Below are 23,351 nucleotides of genomic sequence, written 5' to 3' on the forward strand. Positions count from 1 at the left end.
CGTATGCTGCAACCTGTAGTGTGTTGAAGTCTACAGTTCCTTGAAGAAACAAGAAATATCACTCCGGTTTTGGAAATACGAATAAATTTTTTTATAAGAGCTGTCTTCGATCAAGAATTTCGTATGAGCACGCGTATTTTTCCAGGAACAAAATTCATCCTTTTGAATCCAAGTAATCTGAAATTACTCCAAACAACATAACACTTTCCAGTGTAAAAGCCCAGCTGAGATTATTTCTCCAAAACAAAGATTATATCGTATTCTAAAACGCAGTTTCGAAAATCCCCAAATTGCCGAGAGCGGGTGGGTCACGTGATCGTGTTTATATCACGTACGCCTAACAAGACCCTGTATAAAACCAATCATTTTACTCTAAGAAATAATAAAAAAATTGTTTACATCATTAACCATGTAGTCACATCATGACATCGACAGCAACCAATCATTTTAAAATAAAAATAGAACTTATTTACGTGGCTGCTACTAATTTTGAATCAAGGTCAGTATATAGGTCAAGATTTGGTGTTTATTAAAATGAAAAGTCATGGTCAAACTATTTTCTGCAAAAAGTATGAGTTCCTGGCAAACATTATTTTGACATATGATGGAATTTAAAAAAATAAAATGATCTTAAAACTTTCAAACAATTAAATCAGGTATAATTAAATCAAATATACATAACAACATCGTTGCGTCATATGATGGTGACGTGGTAATGATTTAATGGACGTGCGTGTGTCAACAGAAAGAAATTTGGCAAAGGAGTAAATTGTGAACAAGGAAAAAAAAATTCAAATCATCCTGTTATGATTGCCATCAAAATAAAGTTTGTACAGTAATTTAAATGTGTTCTGATTTTGTAGGGTACACTATATATACACTGTTTACTTTTTCTCAATCTTTAATCGAACTTAGCCTACATCCATGGGCGCTGGCAGTAATTTTTCTAGGTTTGGGGTGGGGTGGAGGGGCAAGCCAAATTCAAAGAAATATATTTATATCCAGCACAATGTTTTGTTTTGGTTTTTTTTTTTTTTTTTTTTTAATGGGCTGGGGCCGGTGTAAAGATTCACCACCGCCATGCGGACGCCCATGCTTGTATCACCTGCATAACTATATTTTATCGTATCAAAATTTAGGTGTTTTCCTTTCACTATTCGCTGATTAGTTACAATCCTATTGGTCTTGGCGCACGTGCTTTGGTCATAGCAACTAGCTTTGTATTGATTATTGTTTAGTTTCGCATCCACTTTGCCATAAAACTTTACATGTGAATATCACTTTTCTAACTTGAAAGTTGAAGCAATACGTTTTGAAAAAGCCACAAGATTGAAAAATATGTACATCAGATATATTTCCAATACACAAAATACGAAACCTTTATGACGTGTGTTCTCGAAGTCACGTGATTTGTGTTTATATTTCGTTTGTCAACAGAGCTCATCGATCAGAAGCAGTGTAATTTGCCATTTCTTCAGAACCACACAGGTAAATACAGAGTATGAATATTTCATGTGAATTTTAGTAGATCAAACTGCATGATATACAAAGTTGCATGTATCTTTTCAGGATTATACCATGTCGACGATAACACCAGAAATTTTTGCGTTGGAGCTTTCTCGTTTTGTTTTATAATGATAATCAGTGCTGACATTTCTGTTTCTCTTTTTAATGCATCCAAAAGGGAGTGTTTACATCATGATGTTTAAGTTGAATTTTTTTTGTGTCCACTATACAGTCGTAAAGTTTTGAACTTTATTTTTGGCCGTCATTGGGTGAGGGTGGCGGGAGTCTCGCTTTTGTCGGACTCCCTCAAATTTATCGTGATATCAAATGCGAGACAAAGGGAGAGAAATTGTATGTGCCTGACAACCATTCTCACTGATAATAAGAAGTTAAAACGGCATATTGTAAAAGTTGCGCACAAAATCACTTCCCTAATTAAATCCGTGACAACACCTGTTGACATCAAAATATCTAAAAGTTTCGTCCCACCTTATTTTTACGCTACCATGTTTTGACGCAGTGTAATAAACTCAGAGTTCTCGAGAGATCGCATCACGCAGTGACGTGACGATCTCAGCATTTTATCGACACAAATCAACACCGAGTCACACAGATTTTTTTTCTCTCTCAAAAATCCAATCATTATCACTTGTGAAATGAAACAAAGATACTGAGTACACACCTTACACTTCAAATGGGACATTGAGGCTGCAACTCGGCATCTAATGTCAATGTGACTTGCAGCTGATAAATCCGTCATTATACTGTTTAAAATAATGTATCGTGTTATACAGTTTTATTTGGATCTGTCAGTGCTGATGTTCAGAGTTGGTTCTTTGTGATTACAATATGTGCGAATTTAGCAGAAATATACTTTTATGATATATTTCATAATTAAATCAGCATCCTCTGCATTGCTTATTTACATAAAAAATATTAGCATGTGATGTCAAATAAATAAGCAATTACACTTTAACAGTAAGTTTTGAGTATTCCTTCAGAGAATCTTGATATTTATTTTGATTGATATGATTTTTAAAAAATGATAATGGTAAGAATGATAATAACTGAGACTAAATCCTTTAGTTGTAACTTTGTCTTCTGTCTCTTACTATTTACATACCTTGATATATCAGTTATGAATGATGCAAAACAGTTTTGAAGTTACATGAAACAATACATTCAAGGATTGTGGTTCTGCATATGCACAGTGTCAGTTAAGTTTGGAAAAATAGGTAATACAGTACATCAAATATTTTTTTTTATTGCAGGTAACCAGTTTCATTATAAAGAAGAGTAAGATTTCTCCCAATTTATTTCTTTCATTTTTTGAGACAGATACAGTATCTCCTAAAACCTAAATTATGATAAATACTTTAAAATCCATCATCAATGACCTCTACACCAAGTCGTTATCTGTTGACTGTAGTTCAGGCCTGTTATACCATTGGTTTGTCTGTTAATGACCTTATTTGGTTGAGAAATTAAACATTTTGGTTTTGTCTTTAAATGAATTTCATTTGCTTTTGGGATGGGTTAATTCTCTCTTGATTTACTTAATTGGTACATATATATTCCATATTTACCTGAGCCAGATCAAAGCCACAAATTTATGCATGGAATGAATGTTGTCATAAGTTATAGTGCTGCATTTAAGGTGAGTATGAAATTTATGGACATATTAGGCTATAAATATTATCTTATTAATTTTGTCATTCATATTTGTTACTGTATCTTAAAATAAGTAACAGAAAGACAGTAAAACCATCAATTTAAGTAAAATCAGCAACAATTTACTTCTAAGTTACAAAGTGAAACTTTAAGAAACAGAGCATTGTGAATTACATCCCAAATAATCCAAAATTTCCAATCACAAGACCAAATTATAGAATGTTCCAAATGAATTTAGTCTGAATTTCCTGATGTACCACAATATGTAATGCAGAATGTCTTTGAATGATTTCTCAATAATCCCCAAATAATAAGTTAATCCCAAGTCAATGAGCAATTAGTAATTCTAGTGAATAATTAAAAACATTAATTCCTCATATATCTGAACAGAACTGCAAACTCTGATGATGCTGTTGATTCCCAAGGATTGATATGATTCATGAATGAGTGAATTTGTTTACAAGGCAACTATACATTTTTCACATGACTTAAGAAGCAAAGAAATGTTCTGGAATTCCCTATATGAGTATTTTATAATTGGAAAGTTCCATCAACATGTAAAGAAATTTGCTTTTGGAATATTCTGAACTCAAAAAGCTATGTCAACATTTTGTTTACAAATATCTATTATCTGAAAGTACAATCAATAATTTGTTGACAAAAGTTAAGCATACAATAGTGATACTGTAACGTTTCTTGAATCCACTTATGTTCAATGTATTTATAAAAAGGATTGTCTCAGCCTAGCACTTGACCAAAAGAAAACTAAGTCACAATAAATAAAACATAACAGATTTATTTATACAAACATTGGAATCACACACAATACATGCAGTAATCCCATACATGTATATTGTTTACCCATCTGTGGGTATTGACCTGAACCCAATAGTGGAGAAGGTTATTTGAGGTTTACAATGACTTGATTCTACAATTTATAAATTACAAAACATCTCATATTGGTGGATTGTAGGGTTAGTGTGTTCCCATACATAACTTTCCTGCTAATAAATTTACTGTATTGCTTTGGGACTGTTACCCAGAATTGGAAAGAACATATTTAGAAGTTAGTACCTGTTTCCAGAGATAAGACATGTTAATTTGGAATGGGTTCCAGAACTGGACAAGTTATGGTTATGATACTGTTGCTGTGTTTTTTCCTCCAGCTTCAGTAATACCTGCAGCATTTCCATAGCCATGGTTTAGTATCTTTACTTTAATTACAACCGCTATTTTGGTGTTCTGTCTCTGAAAATCAGCCCCGATCTGCCAATGCAGATGTCATTATATACAAATATGTTAGCTAAAGGAAACTCGTCAACCAATCAAATGCTTGATGCATCTCGCCTCGAGATATAATTCCAATACCTCCACACTGATGATTGTGGTACTAAAATGACGTGCCTCAGAAGACAGCTTAGTTTACAAGAATTACAAATGTTAATCTTACAATCATGAAAGAAAGACAATGATACTTACCAAAGCAGGAATCAAGGTAACTATATATCAAAATATAAATATATGACATATTCAATATGTTTGAAAACAGACTTTAAACGTGGCAAGCTTCCATAGCGTGACAGCTTTCAGTTATGTGAGGGAATCTTCATTCCTTCACATCACCTTTCGAGGAAAGAATCTATTTGCATGCCTTTATTAGGTACGAACTAAATATTTGTTACAGTATACATAACAATATGCCATATGGTGGGTGTATATCTTTATAGCTATACATAAATACTTTGAAATGAAATGTTTTCAGTATTTTGACAGGAACTTTGAATAGCAAATAAAATGCATGTATATCAATTGTGGATATTTTCCATTCTTAAAGCTGCTGCATTTTGACTTTGAAAAATGGCAATCTTGCACAAATGGGTTTTGAGAAACAACCTTTTGTTTGTATAGGGAAGATGATGAGTGCATGGATGTGGAGGCACTCCCTCCCATCTGCTGGGGTGTTCTAGTCACCCCCCTGTCCTGGACCAGTTTCATTACTATTGTAACTCATCATTGGGAATAATTTGGGTTGATCCATATGTTCAGCTGATCCATTTTAATTGATCTGACCACAACAGAGATGGTGTTAACTATCAGATAATAGATGTTAGTAAATCTGATCCAGAGCTCACCAGTAGCACCTTTTTATTTTAAGGAAAGATAGAGAACTTTGTGGATATGCCAATTACATACTCTACAGCTGGTAGGGATTAATATCTCTGTTTAATTCAGAGTTCATGCATTTTTAACCTCTGACTTGTTTGCAGAAGGGGTGGTCTCACAAGACAGGGTTTATGTAAAGAAAAGTTTTAGAAATTGTAAATTAAGCAGTTTTTCGTAAAGATTTTGAGTTTGCTATGGGCTGTTGATGGTGATCTGCAATACAATTATTTTTACGTTGGCATATGTACAGCAGTGTCACAGGTGGAATTAGACTTCTGTGAGGTGTGTCAAAATAAGGGATATAATACAAAAACTTTCCTTCAAGGGGTTGTCTGGTTGAAAGCAGGCCAACAAGAGCATGGGGGATAAACCAATGTCATTAGATATCCGCGCTAACAAATATTTCATATTAAGGTGAAAGTAAATGCTAAGTGCATTAATACTGAGGACTCCAGGATTCAAGTCGTGCAGGTCATATATATGGAGGGGGATTACCTTCATGATCGACTATTTCAGTAATAAGTTCAGTTGTGTGGAATTTGAAAACACATGCCTTTAATCATGATTATTCACTTTATTTTGATCATCAGACATTCATATTCCTTGGAAGGGCATCATACGCACGACCCCTGCAAAAAATATGTTAAAATCACTATGTATCTTGGAAGTTTGGTTTAATGAAATAGTGAATGATAAAATATTGAACTGCAATATTTGTAAGTGCATAGTTGTAGAGTATTTGTTGGAAAGTATTATTTTTTTTACATTTTGTTTTCTTTAAATAAAGATTGCAATTATATAATCTCCAATGATATCATCACATTAATAGCAGTTATTTTTATGTCTTGCTACTGCAATAACAATTTCATGGTCTGTAAGGGGTGAAAAATGATGTCAGTGCAAAATGCTGGTTCTGGAATATCATTTGAAGTTCTTGCAACTGTGGAAATACTGTAGTAGATTTCAAATCTATTGATGATATGCATAGCATTTTGTTCCAATTTTGCTTATGATTCTGCGTTCTGCATTTGCATTCCATGTTTGCATCAAAATGCATTCATCATTTAATGTTTTCTCCAGGCTGTTCCATTGCTCATTTCTTTTCCAAGTAAAATTTGTAAAGGCACATATAGACATCAGCAACATGTCAGAAAACGTCTACAAAATAATAGCCTTATTGTATTATATCTTCATTGTGCTCAGTACTCAGTGCCATATGCTGGTTCATCAAGATGTATGATTTTATCACTCATGCAATCTGACAAGCTTCTCATTTATCAAGATTATTGCCTGTTTTGATAGAGCTGTGATAGCTGTTCATCAGGTGTTATACTGGACAGTCTGGTTTTTAGCTGGTTTGTCTCCTTAGCATGATCATTTTGTGTGTGTGTGTGTGTGTGTGTGTGTGCATTGCAATGTGCCAGTATTCCAAAGTTCCATCAATGGTTACCTTGACTGTGTTTGAAAGAAGAAAAATGGTATCCACAAAAAAGCTATATAACAATTTTCTATCATATTTGGTTATCAAACTTTGTGCATAGCTTGCATTTTGGATAAGGAATATATCTTTCAAGGTTAAAAAGGCTAGGGGTCAGGGTATTTGTCACTAAGACAAAAAGTGGTTTCTGCAGTTATTTAAGGTTTTCACAATTTACAGTGACCAAACTATGTGTATAGTTTGTACTTTGGGCAGGGAAGAACATCATCAGATTTGGTGTTAAAAAGTCAAGTGTCAAGACCACTGTGACTAAAAGAAGAAAAATTGTTTGTGCAAAATAAAGTTTTCTGTACCATCTGCAATACCAGACTTTGTGGATTGTTTTCCATACCATCTACAATAACAGACTTTGTGGATCATTTTCTGTACCATCTACAATAATAGACTTTGTGGATTGTTTTCTCTTGGGATAAGGAAGAAGCATCTCAGTTTCTTAGGCAAAGGTTCATAGATCAGCGCCACTGTGACTGAAAGAAGAAAAATGGCTTCAGCACATTACGCAGGTTTCTACATTACAGACCAGGACCACTTTGTGGATGGCTTACACTTGTGGTTAGAAAGGAACCTGCAGATTTTGAGGTAAAAAGATCAACAGTCAAATTAACTATGACTGAAAGAAGGTTTTGTGCAATAACTAAAGTTCTGTAGCAATGACCTGGGCTAAACTTTGTTGATGGCTTGCATTTGCTGCAAGAAAAAAACCTGTTGAATTGCAAAGGTCAAAGTCACTGCCTAAAAGAAGACAAATGTTATTTACCTGATAATATTATTTCTAGATCACAAACTTGGAAAAGAATTTGTGGAGGGCTTGCACATATGGTATGGAAGTCTATTGATATGGGAGTCAATGGTCAGGGTCTTTGTTGCTCAGTGAAAAATAGGTTTCGCAGAATACCTTTATTTTAAGAGTACTTCCTTAACCAAGCTTTCCGGATGACTGCCATTTAGAGTAATAAAGTAACCTCTAGGTTTATGGGTCTTGAGGTCAGATCCTGGTCATGGTAAGTATTAATAAGAAAATAATCTTTTTTTTTTTTCTTCCAGAGTAACATTAGTTCAAGACTGCTTACTGTGACCAAATTTCCAGGTCATTGCGACCCAATGGTGATTAATCTCCAGACTCAACCATTCCCTACTAGTTTATACATTGGACATTGGGTGGTCATTTGTGCCATTTGTGGTATGATAGGTTTTCATCTTTCACACAACAAACTGCATCTATAGCATATACAAAATACCACAGAAAAAAAGATAAAAGATTAAACAGTTGCTTTTAGGCTGACAGAATCAAGTGCACTCCAATCTGGTTTTCTGAATTGAGTGTGCTCATTGCCAAGAAACAAGATGATTATCTTCACTGGCTGATACAAATGTCTTTCTGGTTTTGATTAGCTTGGACACTAATTGAGAACACATGGTCAGTGATCATGTGTACATCATGTAAATAAGAACAGATGGACTCTAAAGCAAAACAACTGCTGCAGCATTTTGTTCCAAAAGAAGTGTATGGAGAGGAAAAAGATAAAAGGAATGTAAGTCACTGTAACATCTTTTCTTACAATTATTATCTTGTGGTTTACAGGTTAACATATCCCATTATTCAAGTTAAAATTTCATGTGAATGGTTTGAGCTTTATGGAAATTGGTCAGGGTATTCTTTGTGCATAATTCTGCTCCTCACCCAAGGAAATATAGGTTAGACTGACCAAGTTTTCTCCTACATGTACAAATGACTTTATTGTTAAGGGTTTAACCCTGCCTGAAATTTGCTTTGCTTCATGGCATAACTTCAGTTGCATGCATTGTATCTTTAAATAACTTGCTTAGAATGCTCCTTGAATGACATATAACATATCCATGGAATAATAAAGGTCACAATTACCCATGCAGAGTTGGATGACCAGTATCATGCGAGCCCTCACTTTTCATCCTAAAGTCTGGGAGAAACAAGAACTTGACATGTACAAGTAAAATATAGTTGCCAAAAATAGAAATATTGCTGGTGCCTCAAAAAGTCCATTATATATGATTCTATTTTGAATGTTATGACTAATGGTTAGTAATATTTATGTGCCGCAAGTTAATGAATCCAGTCCTAATGTCTGTACTACAAGCATACCATAGGCAGTTTGCCCCAGGCCATTTGCCTGTCAGAGGAACTTTGGTTTCATGGAGCTAATTTGCCATACAGGTGCATAGTTATGGCATTTGCTATTTGTAATTTATACAGAGATGCATGGTATACTGGGATACCCAAGTGTATGTATATTTATGTGTGTGTCACGTCGTTGTGTGTGTGTATGTGTGTGTGCATGATGCAGTCACCTTTTAACAACCTACATATTACTTTTAAGTGTGCGTATATAAATATATATCATGTACCTATGTTAGTATATGTATACCTGTTGGAAGGTTACATTAGGTAGGTTAGATGTGTTGTACTGAATGTCAGTGTTTTCATTGAAACTTTGCTGACCTAAATAAACACTGCCAAGACCACGTATTTAAGCAGTTTTTATATAGATGGTCCATTAATATTAGAAGTATTTTTTGGTCAAAAATATTTGGCCATTTTGCAGAAAGGCCAATTTACAGAGGGTCTTATCTAGGGAAGTTTCCCAAGGGCCAATGTCAATTGAGTGTGTGCATTTGTCACTAATGTCACTTTATACCCAGTAAGAATGTACATTGTTATATGGTGATATCAGTAGTTGGCAAGTTATGACTAGGTCCTATGTGGTAGGGATGGACACCAAGGTTAGTGTAAGTTGCAGGTGTAAATTTCATCTTCATGCCCAGTGAGTGTAAGTGTATATATACATTGTAAAGGTCTCATAGACTACCTTAGGTTGGGGTGGGGTGCTCCCAGTATTATCTTTAATTATTAAAGAAGACCCACCCCGGCTCGTTTTCGTTAGAAATTGAAGTAATGATAGAGATGCAAAGCTCCGAGCCCCCAGTCAGCGATGCTGACAGTTAAATTACTGAATATACAAAAGGTGGAATTCAAATAAAGAATAAATTTAATGCCATTCAATAACAGATAGTCCTTCCTCAAATGAAATTCAATATTCAAAACCCTATCACTTGTCTTTCACTCGACCAAGTGACGGCCTGTTTCATCATCTGACTTAGTGTGATAGATTTTCCCCCTGTGCTGTGTTTCTACTCATCTGTAGTATTTCTTGACTGGTATCCAGTACCCCTTCAGTCGAACAACCACGTCCTTCACCCTTCCACTTCCTCCACTTCTGTTCTCTCCTTTTCTTGTCTCCCAGAGACTTGGGACCAACTGTACCAGGGTATTTCCCTTCTCTGTCTCCTACAGCTCCTCTGGTCCCTAAAAGCTTCCTGTCCTAAGCTCCTTTGTAATTCCCAGAATAACAATGTTTCCCGCCAATTTCGAATGACGTCAGAGTAGCTTATAACTTCCTTATGTAATTCCCACAAGATGGCTTAGCAACTACTGACATTTAGTTCAAGACACTAGATTTAAACTTGCGATTCCAATGGTGGCCACACCTTGCTCAATTCTGAGTGGATATCGATTCACCCATGGTCTACATAATTGGCAGACATTGCCCCCTCCCCGGCAGTCTGTCAAGGGTGGATTTACGAACCCCACTTGATGTTCCTTTGAGCCCAACACCGGCAGTTCATGCCACTTACCTGTGAATCGCACGCAGCTATATAAGGCGCCAGTAACAAGTTCCTATGGCCATGTTATACACAACTGGCTTCCCATCCATCCTTTTGATGTTGGCTTACACTATCATAACATAAGCCGGCCAGCCAGCTGTGTACACATCACTTTGACACTCATTGTTCGCAAGGCTGACACTCGCAACATTTATGAAATGAATAATTAGCCTCAGGGTCTAGCATATACATGTTGCAATCTGGCTATTGTTCCTTACTTATAACGTGACATACATATAGTTATAAGGTGGGGACCTCAGTAGATTCTGAGCAACAGTCGTTTCATGTGTTAAGGGTCTGTAGGTTGGGATCAGCTTGAGTGTAGTGCCAGTTTCATACTTATGTTTCTATTTTCATGCACAGTAAGTGTATATCTCATTATAGAGTAGGGATCTCAATGATCTCAATTTTAAGACCCAGAGGATAGGGAAGGACCCATGGGCATGAGCTCGATGTCCCTATATGACATGTTGATACTTGCATCATTGATCACACGAACCAGTTCTCAAACATGTGAGATAACAATGCTGGAGTTATTTTGAATTTATTTTTATATGGGAGTAGGATAAAAAGAATCCCAATGTGTTAGTACAATCTCCACCAGTAGGACTAACATTGATCCTAGTTTTTTTTTCATATTTGGGTCTAATTTTTAAAAATATTGTACACATACATCTGTATGCCCATGCTTCTTTTGAAATCACTTAATTTGGATAGAAAAGAAATTGTAATGCCCAATAAGTAAATGGGGTTCTGCCACAAATTGTATACATGTATACAAGTACTATAAAAGTGTTACATGTAGTTTCAGGTGAAAAGGGCTGACTTGTGTTTTGTCTATCATGATTTGTCACAGACATCAGCAGGAACAGTAGCATGTATTATATGAGTTTTGTTGACGTATTTAAGTGTTTTCTTTCAAAGTTATTTATTGACAGAAGTACTCTTTTATTGCATGTGGTACATAATTGTAGTTTGGTTGTTTATTCTTAAACTGTTTCCTTTCTGAATCAGATTCTCTTTGCTCATAGTTATTGTACATGTAGGGAAACTAAATAGCATTGGTATGTATGTATTATTGCTTGCTTTTGATTTATCCACAGCATTACATTGTGTGATGGGTTGTTTCCTGTATATCTACTGTAGGAAAAGTCATATATAGAAAAATATATATAGATTAGGGGTGAGTATCACCAGAATTGTCATAGTGATAAAATACAGCACCTGCTGTGCTGTGACAAGTATTGCATATAACTTTGATTTCTTTTAAATCTCTTTTGAGTGAGCAATAATTGGAGATAGGCTCCTGTATAATCTGTATCTTTAACTCTGATTTCAGTATAATTTAATAGGACTGATGAATGTAAGCTATCAAGTTTGTTGTCCCATCTGTGAATTTTGCCTCCACATTCCCGACAAATGGCGTGGTTATCAATTAGTTTTCCATCTTTCCTGGACAATTTTAGCAAAAAATTCGGCTTGATGAGCTGTTTTGCTTTTTTATTCAGCACCAACACATACAAGACTTAATGCTACATGTCTGCCATTTTGGGTCATTGCTACGCATCATGCTGAATATAATGTGCAGTTCAGCTATTTTTCAGTAGACACATCCTTCAGAAGTCTTTTTGTTATCTTTAAGACAGACATTGAAAGATGGGAAAAAATGAAAATAATGAAAATTCAGATAGAATATTTTTGAACTATAATTATAGAAATAACAGCAGCACTGTTTCATTGTTTCATTAGCAAGATAATATACCAGATAAAGTATCATATTTGGTCCCAGATTAGCTGTTGATTCAGTTTTAGTATCTCCCTTACATACTTGTTTTCTATCAAAACTATTTTGTAAAAAGATTTCAGAAAACTGGACTGTATCATTTCAGCCATTAACAGTATTTAATGCTTAGTCTACTGTTTCAGAATTTTTTTTATTAGACTTGCAGCATTGAAAATATGTAAAACACCTGATTGGTGGGCATTCCAGACAAATCTGTCAGTAAAGTATTATTTAGTCAGGTTCTGTGACATGTGTCAAAATATTAAAATTAATGTTTGTTGTGTTTGCCAGCATCATTTTTAACCCTCCTGACCACATTGAAAGTCATGTTATCACTATTTCTCCTGAATGAATGGTCATATCAGCATGGGGTTTTCACTGAAATACTTATTATGATATCAGGTTGACCATAAATGGGGCCAATCTGACTTAAATATGACTGCCACAATGGCCATCTTTAAAATCTTGGCTTGCTGGTCATATCAACCTTGTGCTTTCACCAAAAGACTTCTTATGATATCTAATTGGTATTAAGGTGCCATCTGATATCTAATATTGCCACCATGGCATCCATCTTGAAAATCATGTTGTTGTTTCTTCTCCAAAACAGAAAGTCATATCAACATGATGTTTCCACTATGTAATGTTTTCTTGGTCGTAAATTAAAAAAACTGGTATAAGTTGATATCCATTATTTCCGTGACAGCAGCTGATTTGTAAATGTTATTGCTGAAGAATATAAAAGATGCTGTCAACACTTGGCAGTTTGAAGAAATAAATGGTTTTATCTTGAATTCCTGGAAAGTCTTTTTAATAAATTTGTATTCTAAAAGATGGAATGAATTTTGGTTTCTGCATGTTTAAGGTTTTGTATATGGGTTTAAACACAACATCTTATGCTGGGTAAGATGGATTAGAAGATGGATAGCATAATGTACTGCAGGGCAAGTTTGATTGTCAGAGATTAATTGATGGTTCATTTCCCTCAGCATAGAAGCTTTGTGAAGGCAAAGCTATACATGCACTTTAGTCTTACAATGTAAGATGTATACCCTGACATTTATGATGTGGAGGTCCATGTCTTACTGTCAGCATAAACATTCTTTTTTTAGCAGGCTTCCCTGTCAGCTGACTAAGGCAACTAGAGGCCAAAGTTTTAAGAATATCTCAGGCTTGAAAGCACATACTGACACAGTTGCACAGATTTGTCTGTAATTGCCTTATTTGGGACTAGACTTAATCTATTGTCTTTTTCCTGATGGAACAAACTCTTGCCACAAGCATTTTGTCCGTTTTCAAGTTCTGTTAGCAATTAGTTAATAAGATTGAATGTTTGGTATGTTGGTTGTCACACAATCACAACATCAGTTGGATATTTTCAGTTATGTTAATATTGTAGAACAAAGGTCCCATTGGAGTTTCACAGTACATTTTTTGGGGTAATCTCAGAAGGTTCATTTTTTTCAGAGTATATATGAGGAACTATCTCCATTCATATGGAAATAAATCTCATATTGGGTGTTTGAACATGAACTAACACGGGCAAATTAAAATTAGTACAAAAGTTTTGGAAAACCTTAACCGATTCCATACCATATGTAAAAAAAAATAAAAAAAATATGTAAAACAAATAATTTCATACATTTGAGAAATCATTTCACACATCTGAAATAACATTTCACATAGGTTAAAAAGGTTTTTACATGTGAAATAAAGGCATATTGTTTCAGATGTGAAATTCTTTCTTTATTTATGCAAAATTCTTTTTCTCATATGTAAATATTTTGTACAAATACAATTATAAATCGTTTATTTCACATATGTAAAAATGAATTTCCCAAATGTGGAAATATTTTCACATGTGTGGAAAAGAATTTCAACTATGTGAAATTACTTTACATATGTGAAAAACATTTTTATATCTGTAAATTTCCTTTCCACTAATGGAACTATTATTTATGTATGTAATATAAATAATTTATTTCCTGCACATTTATGTAAAGTTCTTTGTCACATATGTGAATAATGGCTTGGAACATTTTCCACTCATGCAGAAGCTAATTAAGTCCAGGATCAACAATATTGATTTTCATTTTCAGTGTTAATCTAAAATTTAATTACATACATTGTTTTTCATGTGTTATTTTTGTTGTATTGAGTAATCAAGTGACATACATTGATCATTGTATATTCCACTTCCTTGTCATCTGTATAAAAAAATTTCCTTTACTGTAAGTGTCAAAATAGGTCAGTTGTACATTATAACCACCACCACACCATTGTACATTTATAAGATGTCTCAAATTTTCAGTTGTCATTTTGATTTAAGCAGCAACTGCTCATGTCATAAAAAAAAACATAATCCTAATATGAACATTACCTAATAGAGTTTGATGTGTTAAATTATTGATAGAGAACAATGTAGGGATATGGATAAATTGATTATATAGCCATATATTACCTCTATCATATTACTAATGTTTGTAGACTGTGGTGAAAATTGTATATCTCAGAGTGGCCAACTACACACAAATGGACCAAATGTGGCCTGTGGGTCATTTTTTGTGTGGCCTGCACTCATACAGAAAGTCAGTTCTATAATTTCTTAACACTTTTTTCCCCCACCCACTGTATAGCAGTTATGTAAAGTTTTCATCTTGTTTTATGTGAATTTCACCCTTTTGCTTTTGTACATCAGTGAGAAGGAGGGCTATTGAGGGGTGGGGTGGGGAATTTTGTGGAATGTTTGGCACATCAGTTTATGCTCTTTTATATAACAAAAATATTTCACAGATAATACTAAGTATGAAGCAGGGACTCTACAGTTTGAGATTTATGATAACAGTAATGGTGTTTTGGAAAGAAGCAATTTATTAATTATGCCCAACATTTGAATTAGAATACCAAAATGTTTGATCTTTCCTATAAAGCTGCAAAAAATTGTAATTTAAAATTTATTTATTGCATACTGTTTGATTGGTATGAATGCTTCGTTGTTCTGAATTCATTCAGTTAAGTTGGGCCTTACTCTGCAGTTTTTGTTTGTTTTATAAAACATATAATCAACATCTGTACATCTCCCCCTCCACCTCTTAGGAACATAAAGGAGTTTTACAGGCCAAAAATTGGGAGGGGGTGGGTCTCTCTTACTTTATTATTCTTTATATACTGTATTTGTTTTGATACCATAAATTATTTTTATTTTTTTGTGTACTGTATGTTCTGGAAAACATCTTTTTTGAGTCATAGGTTGTGGAACACCTTTTAAATCATTGGAAAATTGCATGTCAGAAAATAAACTTCCACTGAATTTTTGAATTTTTTAAAATAAAATTATGTACTTGAGATAAAACTCTTTAATCCACTGCAGCATTGTCTCAGCAACACAACCCTTCTCCTGCACACATACAATCCATTCTTTCAGTGCATGAATATTTATTTTTTAACTTTCTCATACCATGAAAAATTATCATTAGAGGCAACACATCGCCTGAAGATGAAACTGCAAGGACTAAAGTCAGATTCTTTTTCAAATCTGCACCAGTCGTGCTAATTCTCATACTTTTGACCCCCATCTTATTGTCAGTCCATCCATCCAGGAATGAGATCAAAGTACACTAGAATTTCATCAGTGTTAATTATCATATTGTTGGTGAAATCATCTGCTTCTTTTCTGGCCTTCATGTACTCATCAAATGATTTTATTTTCTCCAAATCTTCTGGGTGACAATGGGTCATCGATGTCCATGCACAAAGTACTATATTGTGTCACTTTTAAAATTGTTCAGTTGTTTCAATTTATTTTCAAAATTCCCATGAATACTCATGAAAAGTTAGCTTCCATATCTCGGACGTCTTTGTATATTCAAAAAAAAAAGTCGGCACATTTAAAAGAATCCAAAGTCGGCTGTAGAGGTCGGCTTGCTTTGTAATAAAACTAACCTTTGTCTTTGATGTCCTGTCAGTAAGTTCAAAGAATGAGTTTACTGCTCGCGGCCAGTTGTGTTTATTCACCACCCAGGCTTTTATGTGCTTGGCATCTGTAGTAATAATTAATGCAAACGGGCATTGATGCCTGTTGGTAATATCATACACAGCAATATCTTATTTTAATAATACGTTTGTAACCCATGCTAGAAAAAGATTATCACTTGCACTCAAGTGAATGTGTTTTCAAATAATGATTTTTATTTGTGAGATGCTGTCACATAGTTGACCTGGATATAATTCAGTCTTGGTTATTTTGCACCTAACATTGTGTCAGTACTCATGTGGTATCTATTTTTGTGTGGCAAATAGTACAGATCCTCAAATTCAGCAGGTCACAACCCAAATTAGGGTCATGAGAAATATTTGGAGGGTCGCCAGATATTTTTCTTTTAATGTGGCAAAACTTATCAAAATGTGGAAATGGGGTCATGAGATAAAATATTGTTTAGGGTCACAGCACAAAAAGTTTTGGAACCAGTGCTCAAATTGTTGAGCTCCAGCTTTTTATGAATTACAAAGCACTTCTGCTGTGTGGATTGTTGTTGGCTATCCTTATTGAGTCGATTCATTTATCTCTCCATACAGTGCTAATATCATTAACATTTGTCTTTAGCTGTGAGTTTCCTTCACAGTGTTGGCCTGTATCTTTATAAATTAATTGGATGGCAACAACTGCTTAGGGGTCATATTCTGGTGACCCATTTTATTACCATAATCACCAATTTTATCAACAAATCAGATGAAGTCTTATATCTTGGCATTTGGGAGACTGAGCAGTGTGGCTGGAGATCATCAGTGTACACCAAACAATTTGAATCACTTTCAGATTTTTGAAAGCTGCATTTCCATTGGCTAATTCAATGGTCACTAGAACATGACCCCTAAGCGGTCACTGTCAGATCATCACGAAGGACAGTGGAGATCTGATTTTAAATAGATTGAGACATAATCATAACATAAAACCACTGGCAAGTGACAGACAGTTCTTCCCACAGCATACTGTTGTATTTTTCCAAAAATTTACCCATGACACACATGATAGTAAAGAATACCTTCAGCTCACATTCCTGTAGATTTAGAAGATTTTAAATGGTAGTACTTAAACAAAGACTCAGCAATAAACGTTTAACATCAAGTTGGTACCACCTCTGCTGGCAGTAGATGCCATGCTTACTGTCTTGCATTTTTCTTCAAAAAAGGTGATACAGTGAACAACAAAATCTTATCCCTCAGTAAGTTCTCTTAAACACTGGCAATTGGTTGAAGCTGGTTTTGTTTAAAAGAAGACTATATTGGGGCCTTCACTGAGCAATTAGCTCATAATCAATAGCCATCATCTAGATTAATATCAACAAACAGTGCATGTTTGCTGTAAATTGCCATTGCTGTAGGTGTGTCATGAGCAAGTACTGCACAGCTAGACATCAGTATTTCTTTGATCTATATTTTGTACTGTTAGTGTTTGCCTTTAATTCAGTTTCTTCAACAGGACAGTATCCTGCAAATATTGTGCCATGTGCCCATGGGCTGTCAGATAACTCATGGTGGTATGTGGGTGGCTATCATAAATATTGTATTCATGTAGCACAGTTGGCAGTACATGTATATTTTATTACATGTATATTTCATAAGGAAAATATTTTGTAATAATTCATGACATTAACAAAGGGGGAAATCAAAGTTAAAGTTACTACCAGTAGATTTCTATATTTTAATACTTTCTGAGCTGGGGCTACTGATACATGTATTAGTCTGGTGGGAAAACATCTGATTTTGAAACTTGTTTGGTTCTACACTGTTGCTTACAGAGACATGTAACTGCATACAGTATTTATATCCAGATCAGAATGTTACAAGGAGTGTTATACTGTTCAGACAAATGCCCACATGTTCTTTATTTTGCAGTCTAGGAATATTGCCTTCAGCAATTTTCTGGTATCATTGATAAAGCACTAAATGTCACTTGTTTTATTGCAGCCATAAACAGATCTGCTGATTCAGCAGGATGTCCGACACCTCGACAGACAGTGATGATACCAGCTTGACTGACTGGTCCTTAGTTGACAGATATGGGCATTTGGATGAGGTAGGTACAATTAAGACAAATGAACCATTCTTATTTTCACTAGCAGGTGTCCAGACATACTTCTACTTTGAAATCGAAATACCATTCACACCAGAGTACATTTTAGAGTAAAGCAGAAAATTACAGCCTTTCTTAATTATCATTTGAAATTTAATAATGTACATTGTTAATCTTACAGAAAATCTAATCATTATTTAATTTGCAAAGATGATTGTATTTTCATTTTGAGTGACATGTAACTGTGGACATAGAAACATTCATATACCCAGGATCTACTATTTCTTTGGGAAACAAGCATGTATGTATATGGTGTGGACCTGGTATAACATATCAGGCAAAAATGATTAAAAACACACCTTACTGATATATCATTTGTCTTGACCAGACATTTATTCCATTCTTATTCTTAGCTGTTAGTGTCATTGCACCTTAACTAATAAATTGCAGCATGTAAGCCCTGTGTTTTTTTGCAGTACAATGCATTCAGCATTAAATCATTTATTTGTCTTCTCATTTCCTTAATTCCAATTTGAAATATATCTATATGTTTAACGAGCAAAACAGTAGCCACCATCAAAATATACAGTTGCTTTATTCAATATCAAAACACATCTGTGTGTTTATCTTTGCTAAACATTAAAGACATTATTAGATACCATATATACTCACCGAGTCCAACTGCAAACTGCACACACCCATATCTGCCATTGCATAATATGGCATCAGATTTGGGTCTGTGTAGGTTGTTAGGAGCAATCAGGAGAACAAACAACAGAGATCCTGATCTGCAGTCTTTATATTGGTATATGTCAACTCAATCTGCGTTCCAAAGTCTTTTCCGCAGTCATTTAACCCAGATATTCTTAAATTTAATGTGTATTATATGAATACTGATTGAATGAATGCTTACTTTGCTCTTAACCAGTGATCAAACGGTTTGAATAAAAGAATGTGGTATCAAGTGCAACATGATGTTTTTTTTCCTTTATTCAAGCAGTACAATGTCAGTCATCTGTATTCTATTTCAATGCCAAAAATACTCCATTTGTATTTGTGCATTCATTTTTAAAAGTACATCTACTGTACTTACTCCTAATGTGGACACCAGATGTGCTTGTACTTGTACTCCTAAACTTAATAAATCAAAAGTAAGTTAGAAGTTACTCTGCCACATGTCAGCTGGTTTGAAATTACAAATTTATGTCACAGGTAATAACATCACAACACAACTTGCAGCTTGCAGTTGTTGGGAAGATAGGGGTATCAAGTCAGATTGAGTTTAATTATGTTGCTAAGGCATCCATGATATACATGTTGGTAGATTTGTTATTCCAGTACTTTTGTGGCTATATTATTATAGGCTATGTCCATCCAATCATTTGTCAGTCCTTTGATCTGTGCATCCATGCATTGGTCAGTCTGTCAGTTCTTCCTCCCTCACTGTTGGATGGGAACCTGGAAAATTGCATGTACAAAAATTGAGTGAGGGTGATGATGCTTGGCATGAGGAGGATGAGTTGATAACAGCAAAGCTTTTGGATCTTGTATGCAAACCCCCATTGGAGGAGTGTTTGGGGTCACACTTTCATGGGTGATAACAAGAACTCCATCTGTACTGATTTAGAAAAAGAGAACGATCATATTTCATGTTTCATTAGGGCATATTGATGACATTGAAGGTTTTGAATCCTGAACACAGCTATTAAGAGGTGATGGAGTTGGTGGAGGTTGATGAAAATAAATAAAAGTATTGATATTTGTGATGTATTCCATTTAAGTATTAATAATATTTTAAGTTAAAATATCTGAAACACGAAAGTGCAGATAAAATAATATGCGACACAGCTATTTTGAATGATGCACCCTCAAAACTAGTATTAGATAATTTATATTCCGGTAAACATTTTGATGCAGAATTATTCTAAATGTTTTAGCTTTGATTGCTGTTGTTGTTATAGGGTTTAACACCATTTTCAGCACAAGATAGGCTGTACATGGTGGCCAGTATAAATGGTGGAGGAAGAACCCAGGAAAACTCCCGGAAAGAACCACCAACCCATGAGAAGCTATTGGCAAGCTCTCTCACATATCCCCATTGGCCGAGCCTGAGACCTGAACCCACACAGACAGATGTGAGATTCCAGTGATCTGTAATGGTGAGCACTTTAGGCCACTTGGGGCGCCCAGCCTTGATTGCATGAACTGCTTCAATTATTTACCACCTATACATTTAGCTCCAAAACATAGAATAAAATAAGACAGAATTGTTGGTTTGTTTGTGTTTTTCAATATTTATCCATATCCAACCATTTATATCATTTTATTCTTCAGTAAAGCTGTGTTTACTAAGTACAGTTACCATATATTTCTTCCCAGAGTGACTCTCTAAGCACAGCCAGTTCAATTGAGGTATTGGAAGATGATGAGGAAGAGATTGAGGATGATGATGATGATAAAACAGCAACTCCCATTCAAGGGAGAAGCCCCATTGGAGTTGGACCTGTTTTTGTCCTTCGTCTATCGAGTAGAGAATCAGGTGCATGTTTGGATATACATACTGTCAAGTTGATGATAAATATACTTAATATCAGAAAATGTTTGTGAGCATGGAGTTTTAGCAGATGTAGTTAGCTTACTTATTTCCATGCAGATTTTATGTCCACTGAAGTATGCTTGTTATATAAGTGCCAATAACCACAGGGGCAGATAGTTCCTTAAGTTTGTAATATGGGTTTGAAATATTAGTATGGTGCTATTCTCCTGATGAAATATCAGCAAATAAGCTGATGTACTAGTGAATAGTGCTTCCAAGAAATGCTCATATCAATGTTTTGTGTGCAACTTTATTTGAGTATCCATCACTGTCAACAGCTACTCATTTAATCTGCTGTTTTTTTAACTTATATTGAAAATAAAGTGACAAAACTTCATTTATTTACTAGGTGTAGCATGCAAGCATACAGAACATTTTGTATACATAGGGTGTAACTATTTTAAAAACTTGAATACTTCCTAAGATGTTTTAATTACAGATATGCTCAAATTAAATATTTGCTTTAGTTGAATGACACTCAGATTTGATTTCTGATATCTTTAAACATGATTGTCATTACAAAATAGTCTTTTGAATAAAGTTGTGTTGAAGCTTGACTTGTTTGGCTACTGTATCAGAATGCTGCATGTGTGATGGCAAGCTCATTGGTATACAAATTTTAATAGTTGGAGATTTACAGATTTATTCTAAATGATATACTTGAAACCAGGCAGCTTAAATTTGACACTAAGAAACATTGGACCAATCTAAATTCTTAGTAAACAGATTTAAATAAAGCGAGCTTCCATTAAATTAAATCCCACATATTATTGTATTAAAGGGAAAATAGGATAAGCAAAGGTTGATTATAAATGCCTGGTCAGTATACACAATTCATCAAAAAAGTAAAAATTATGGATATGAAATAAATATATGCTGACCAAATTTACTTCTTCCATGCCCCTTCCTGACCCAGATTTTGTTCTTGTGAAAGATTACAGTTAACTCCACACAGACTTAGCACTACTTTTTTGGTGGATATGGTGGCTTCATTATCAAAAGAGTTTTAGTGTTGAACTTTTTGCAAATTACATGCAGTGTTGATACATGCATGAATGTAGGTGTGTCACCAGGTATGGATATCATGGACTGTTAAGCTTGAGGTTAACTTTCCACTATCAGAAACTAACTCAAATGTAACGTAATTTTTGTTTGATCAAAACACAATCTCATCTCAAGCACACTAGTTTGTGATTTCCACGCCAGGTTTTGCAGAATGTTTGTTATATCTTCTTTATAATAAAAGCCCTTTTATGATCATGATGCATTTTGTTAAAGGTTGGTATTCATTTAGGAATGATCAACATATACAAATATTAATGGATTATTTCCAGATACATGTTTAAAAGAATAATACATAATATAAATTTATAGACATTAATACAATAATTTCTTAGTTTAAGAACATAATACAATTTAAAATAAGTTCTAGCTTGTATTATGGTAGGAAAACAGATCAAAGAAAGTTTAATGAATTAAGAAATAAAACATACAGGTATGTTCACCTATTAAAGGATGATGTATTAAAGTCTTAAACCCACATTCAATAAGGTCCTTAATATTGGCAAGATTAAGGGCTGGGATGGAACATAAGCCTTAAATTAGTACATCTTATTATATATAAAAAAACATTCCTGTAGAGGAGAACATTGATAGAAAAAGGCTGTCTGTTTTGTGCAATTATCTTTGGCTGTTCATTGTTGGAGGAATATGTATGATTGATATTGTATATAAAAATTTAATTGCTTCCATCCTAACTATAGACATTCTATTAACATTACATTACATTCCTTATGCTACCAAGTTTTTAGCCAGGCATGTTCTTTACTGAATGTTAGCATTCTGTGGTATATGCTGTTTCTCTGAGAAACATTTGGTTTGACAGATTTATGCGAATTTCTAAGTGGAATAATTAATGGAGCCATGCGCTTTTTTCCCCCTGTGCTTTTTTTGAAGAAAATAAAATATGGGAATATGTTATCCTATAAACTTATGTGTGTCTATGCATTTGTATATGTGTGCATACATTCATGCATGTGTTTCCCACAAACCACTACAGTGTGAGAGAGAGAGAGAGAGAGAGAGAGAGAGACATACAGGGATAAAATTGCAGGTGGTCTTTAAATGCATATTATGACCTTCTGTTTTGATCCAACCATTAAGGAGAGAGTTTGTGGTGGGTGAGTTACTTGTAGTGGCTCACTATTGGTTAAGCATGCTGGACGTAGAAATGAAGGAAGGAAGGGGGGACAGGTTTCAATCACATCCAGACTTAGTAGTGTCTGCTGCCTTATTGTGTCTCTGGGAAAGCACTGATGTTTGCCTTGATATCTAAGCTTTCATGTGTTGTCAGTCAGCCATA

General features: G+C 34.5%; 1 protein-coding gene across 4 annotated transcripts in view; it reads left to right on the top strand.

Annotated features, from left to right (window-relative positions):
• The first annotated feature begins 1,394 nt into the window (after positions 1-1,394).
• LOC149801362 (uncharacterized) overlaps positions 1,395-23,351 on the top strand; it is a 37,664-nt gene continuing 15,707 nt past the window's right edge. The window contains exons 1-4 of one of the 4 annotated variants that reach the window (XM_089955426.1): positions 1,405-1,488; positions 8,231-8,370; positions 18,288-18,396; positions 20,773-20,932. In XM_089955426.1, the coding sequence (XP_089811552.1) occupies positions 18,316-18,396; positions 20,773-20,932 (241 nt within the window). In that variant the 5' untranslated portion in view covers positions 1,405-1,488; positions 8,231-8,370; positions 18,288-18,315. Of the gene's footprint in view, positions 1,489-2,777; positions 2,803-8,230; positions 8,371-9,013; positions 9,098-18,287; positions 18,397-20,772; positions 20,933-23,351 lie in introns of those variants that run through there. The other 3 variants (XM_089955427.1, XM_089955425.1, XM_089955428.1) reach the window with 3 other exon arrangements.

The sequence above is a fragment of the Sinohyriopsis cumingii genome, chromosome 4 (assembly GCF_028554795.1).
Source record: "Sinohyriopsis cumingii isolate HCF-2022 chromosome 4, ASM2855479v2, whole genome shotgun sequence".
Taxonomy (NCBI): domain Eukaryota; kingdom Metazoa; phylum Mollusca; class Bivalvia; order Unionida; family Unionidae; genus Sinohyriopsis; species Sinohyriopsis cumingii.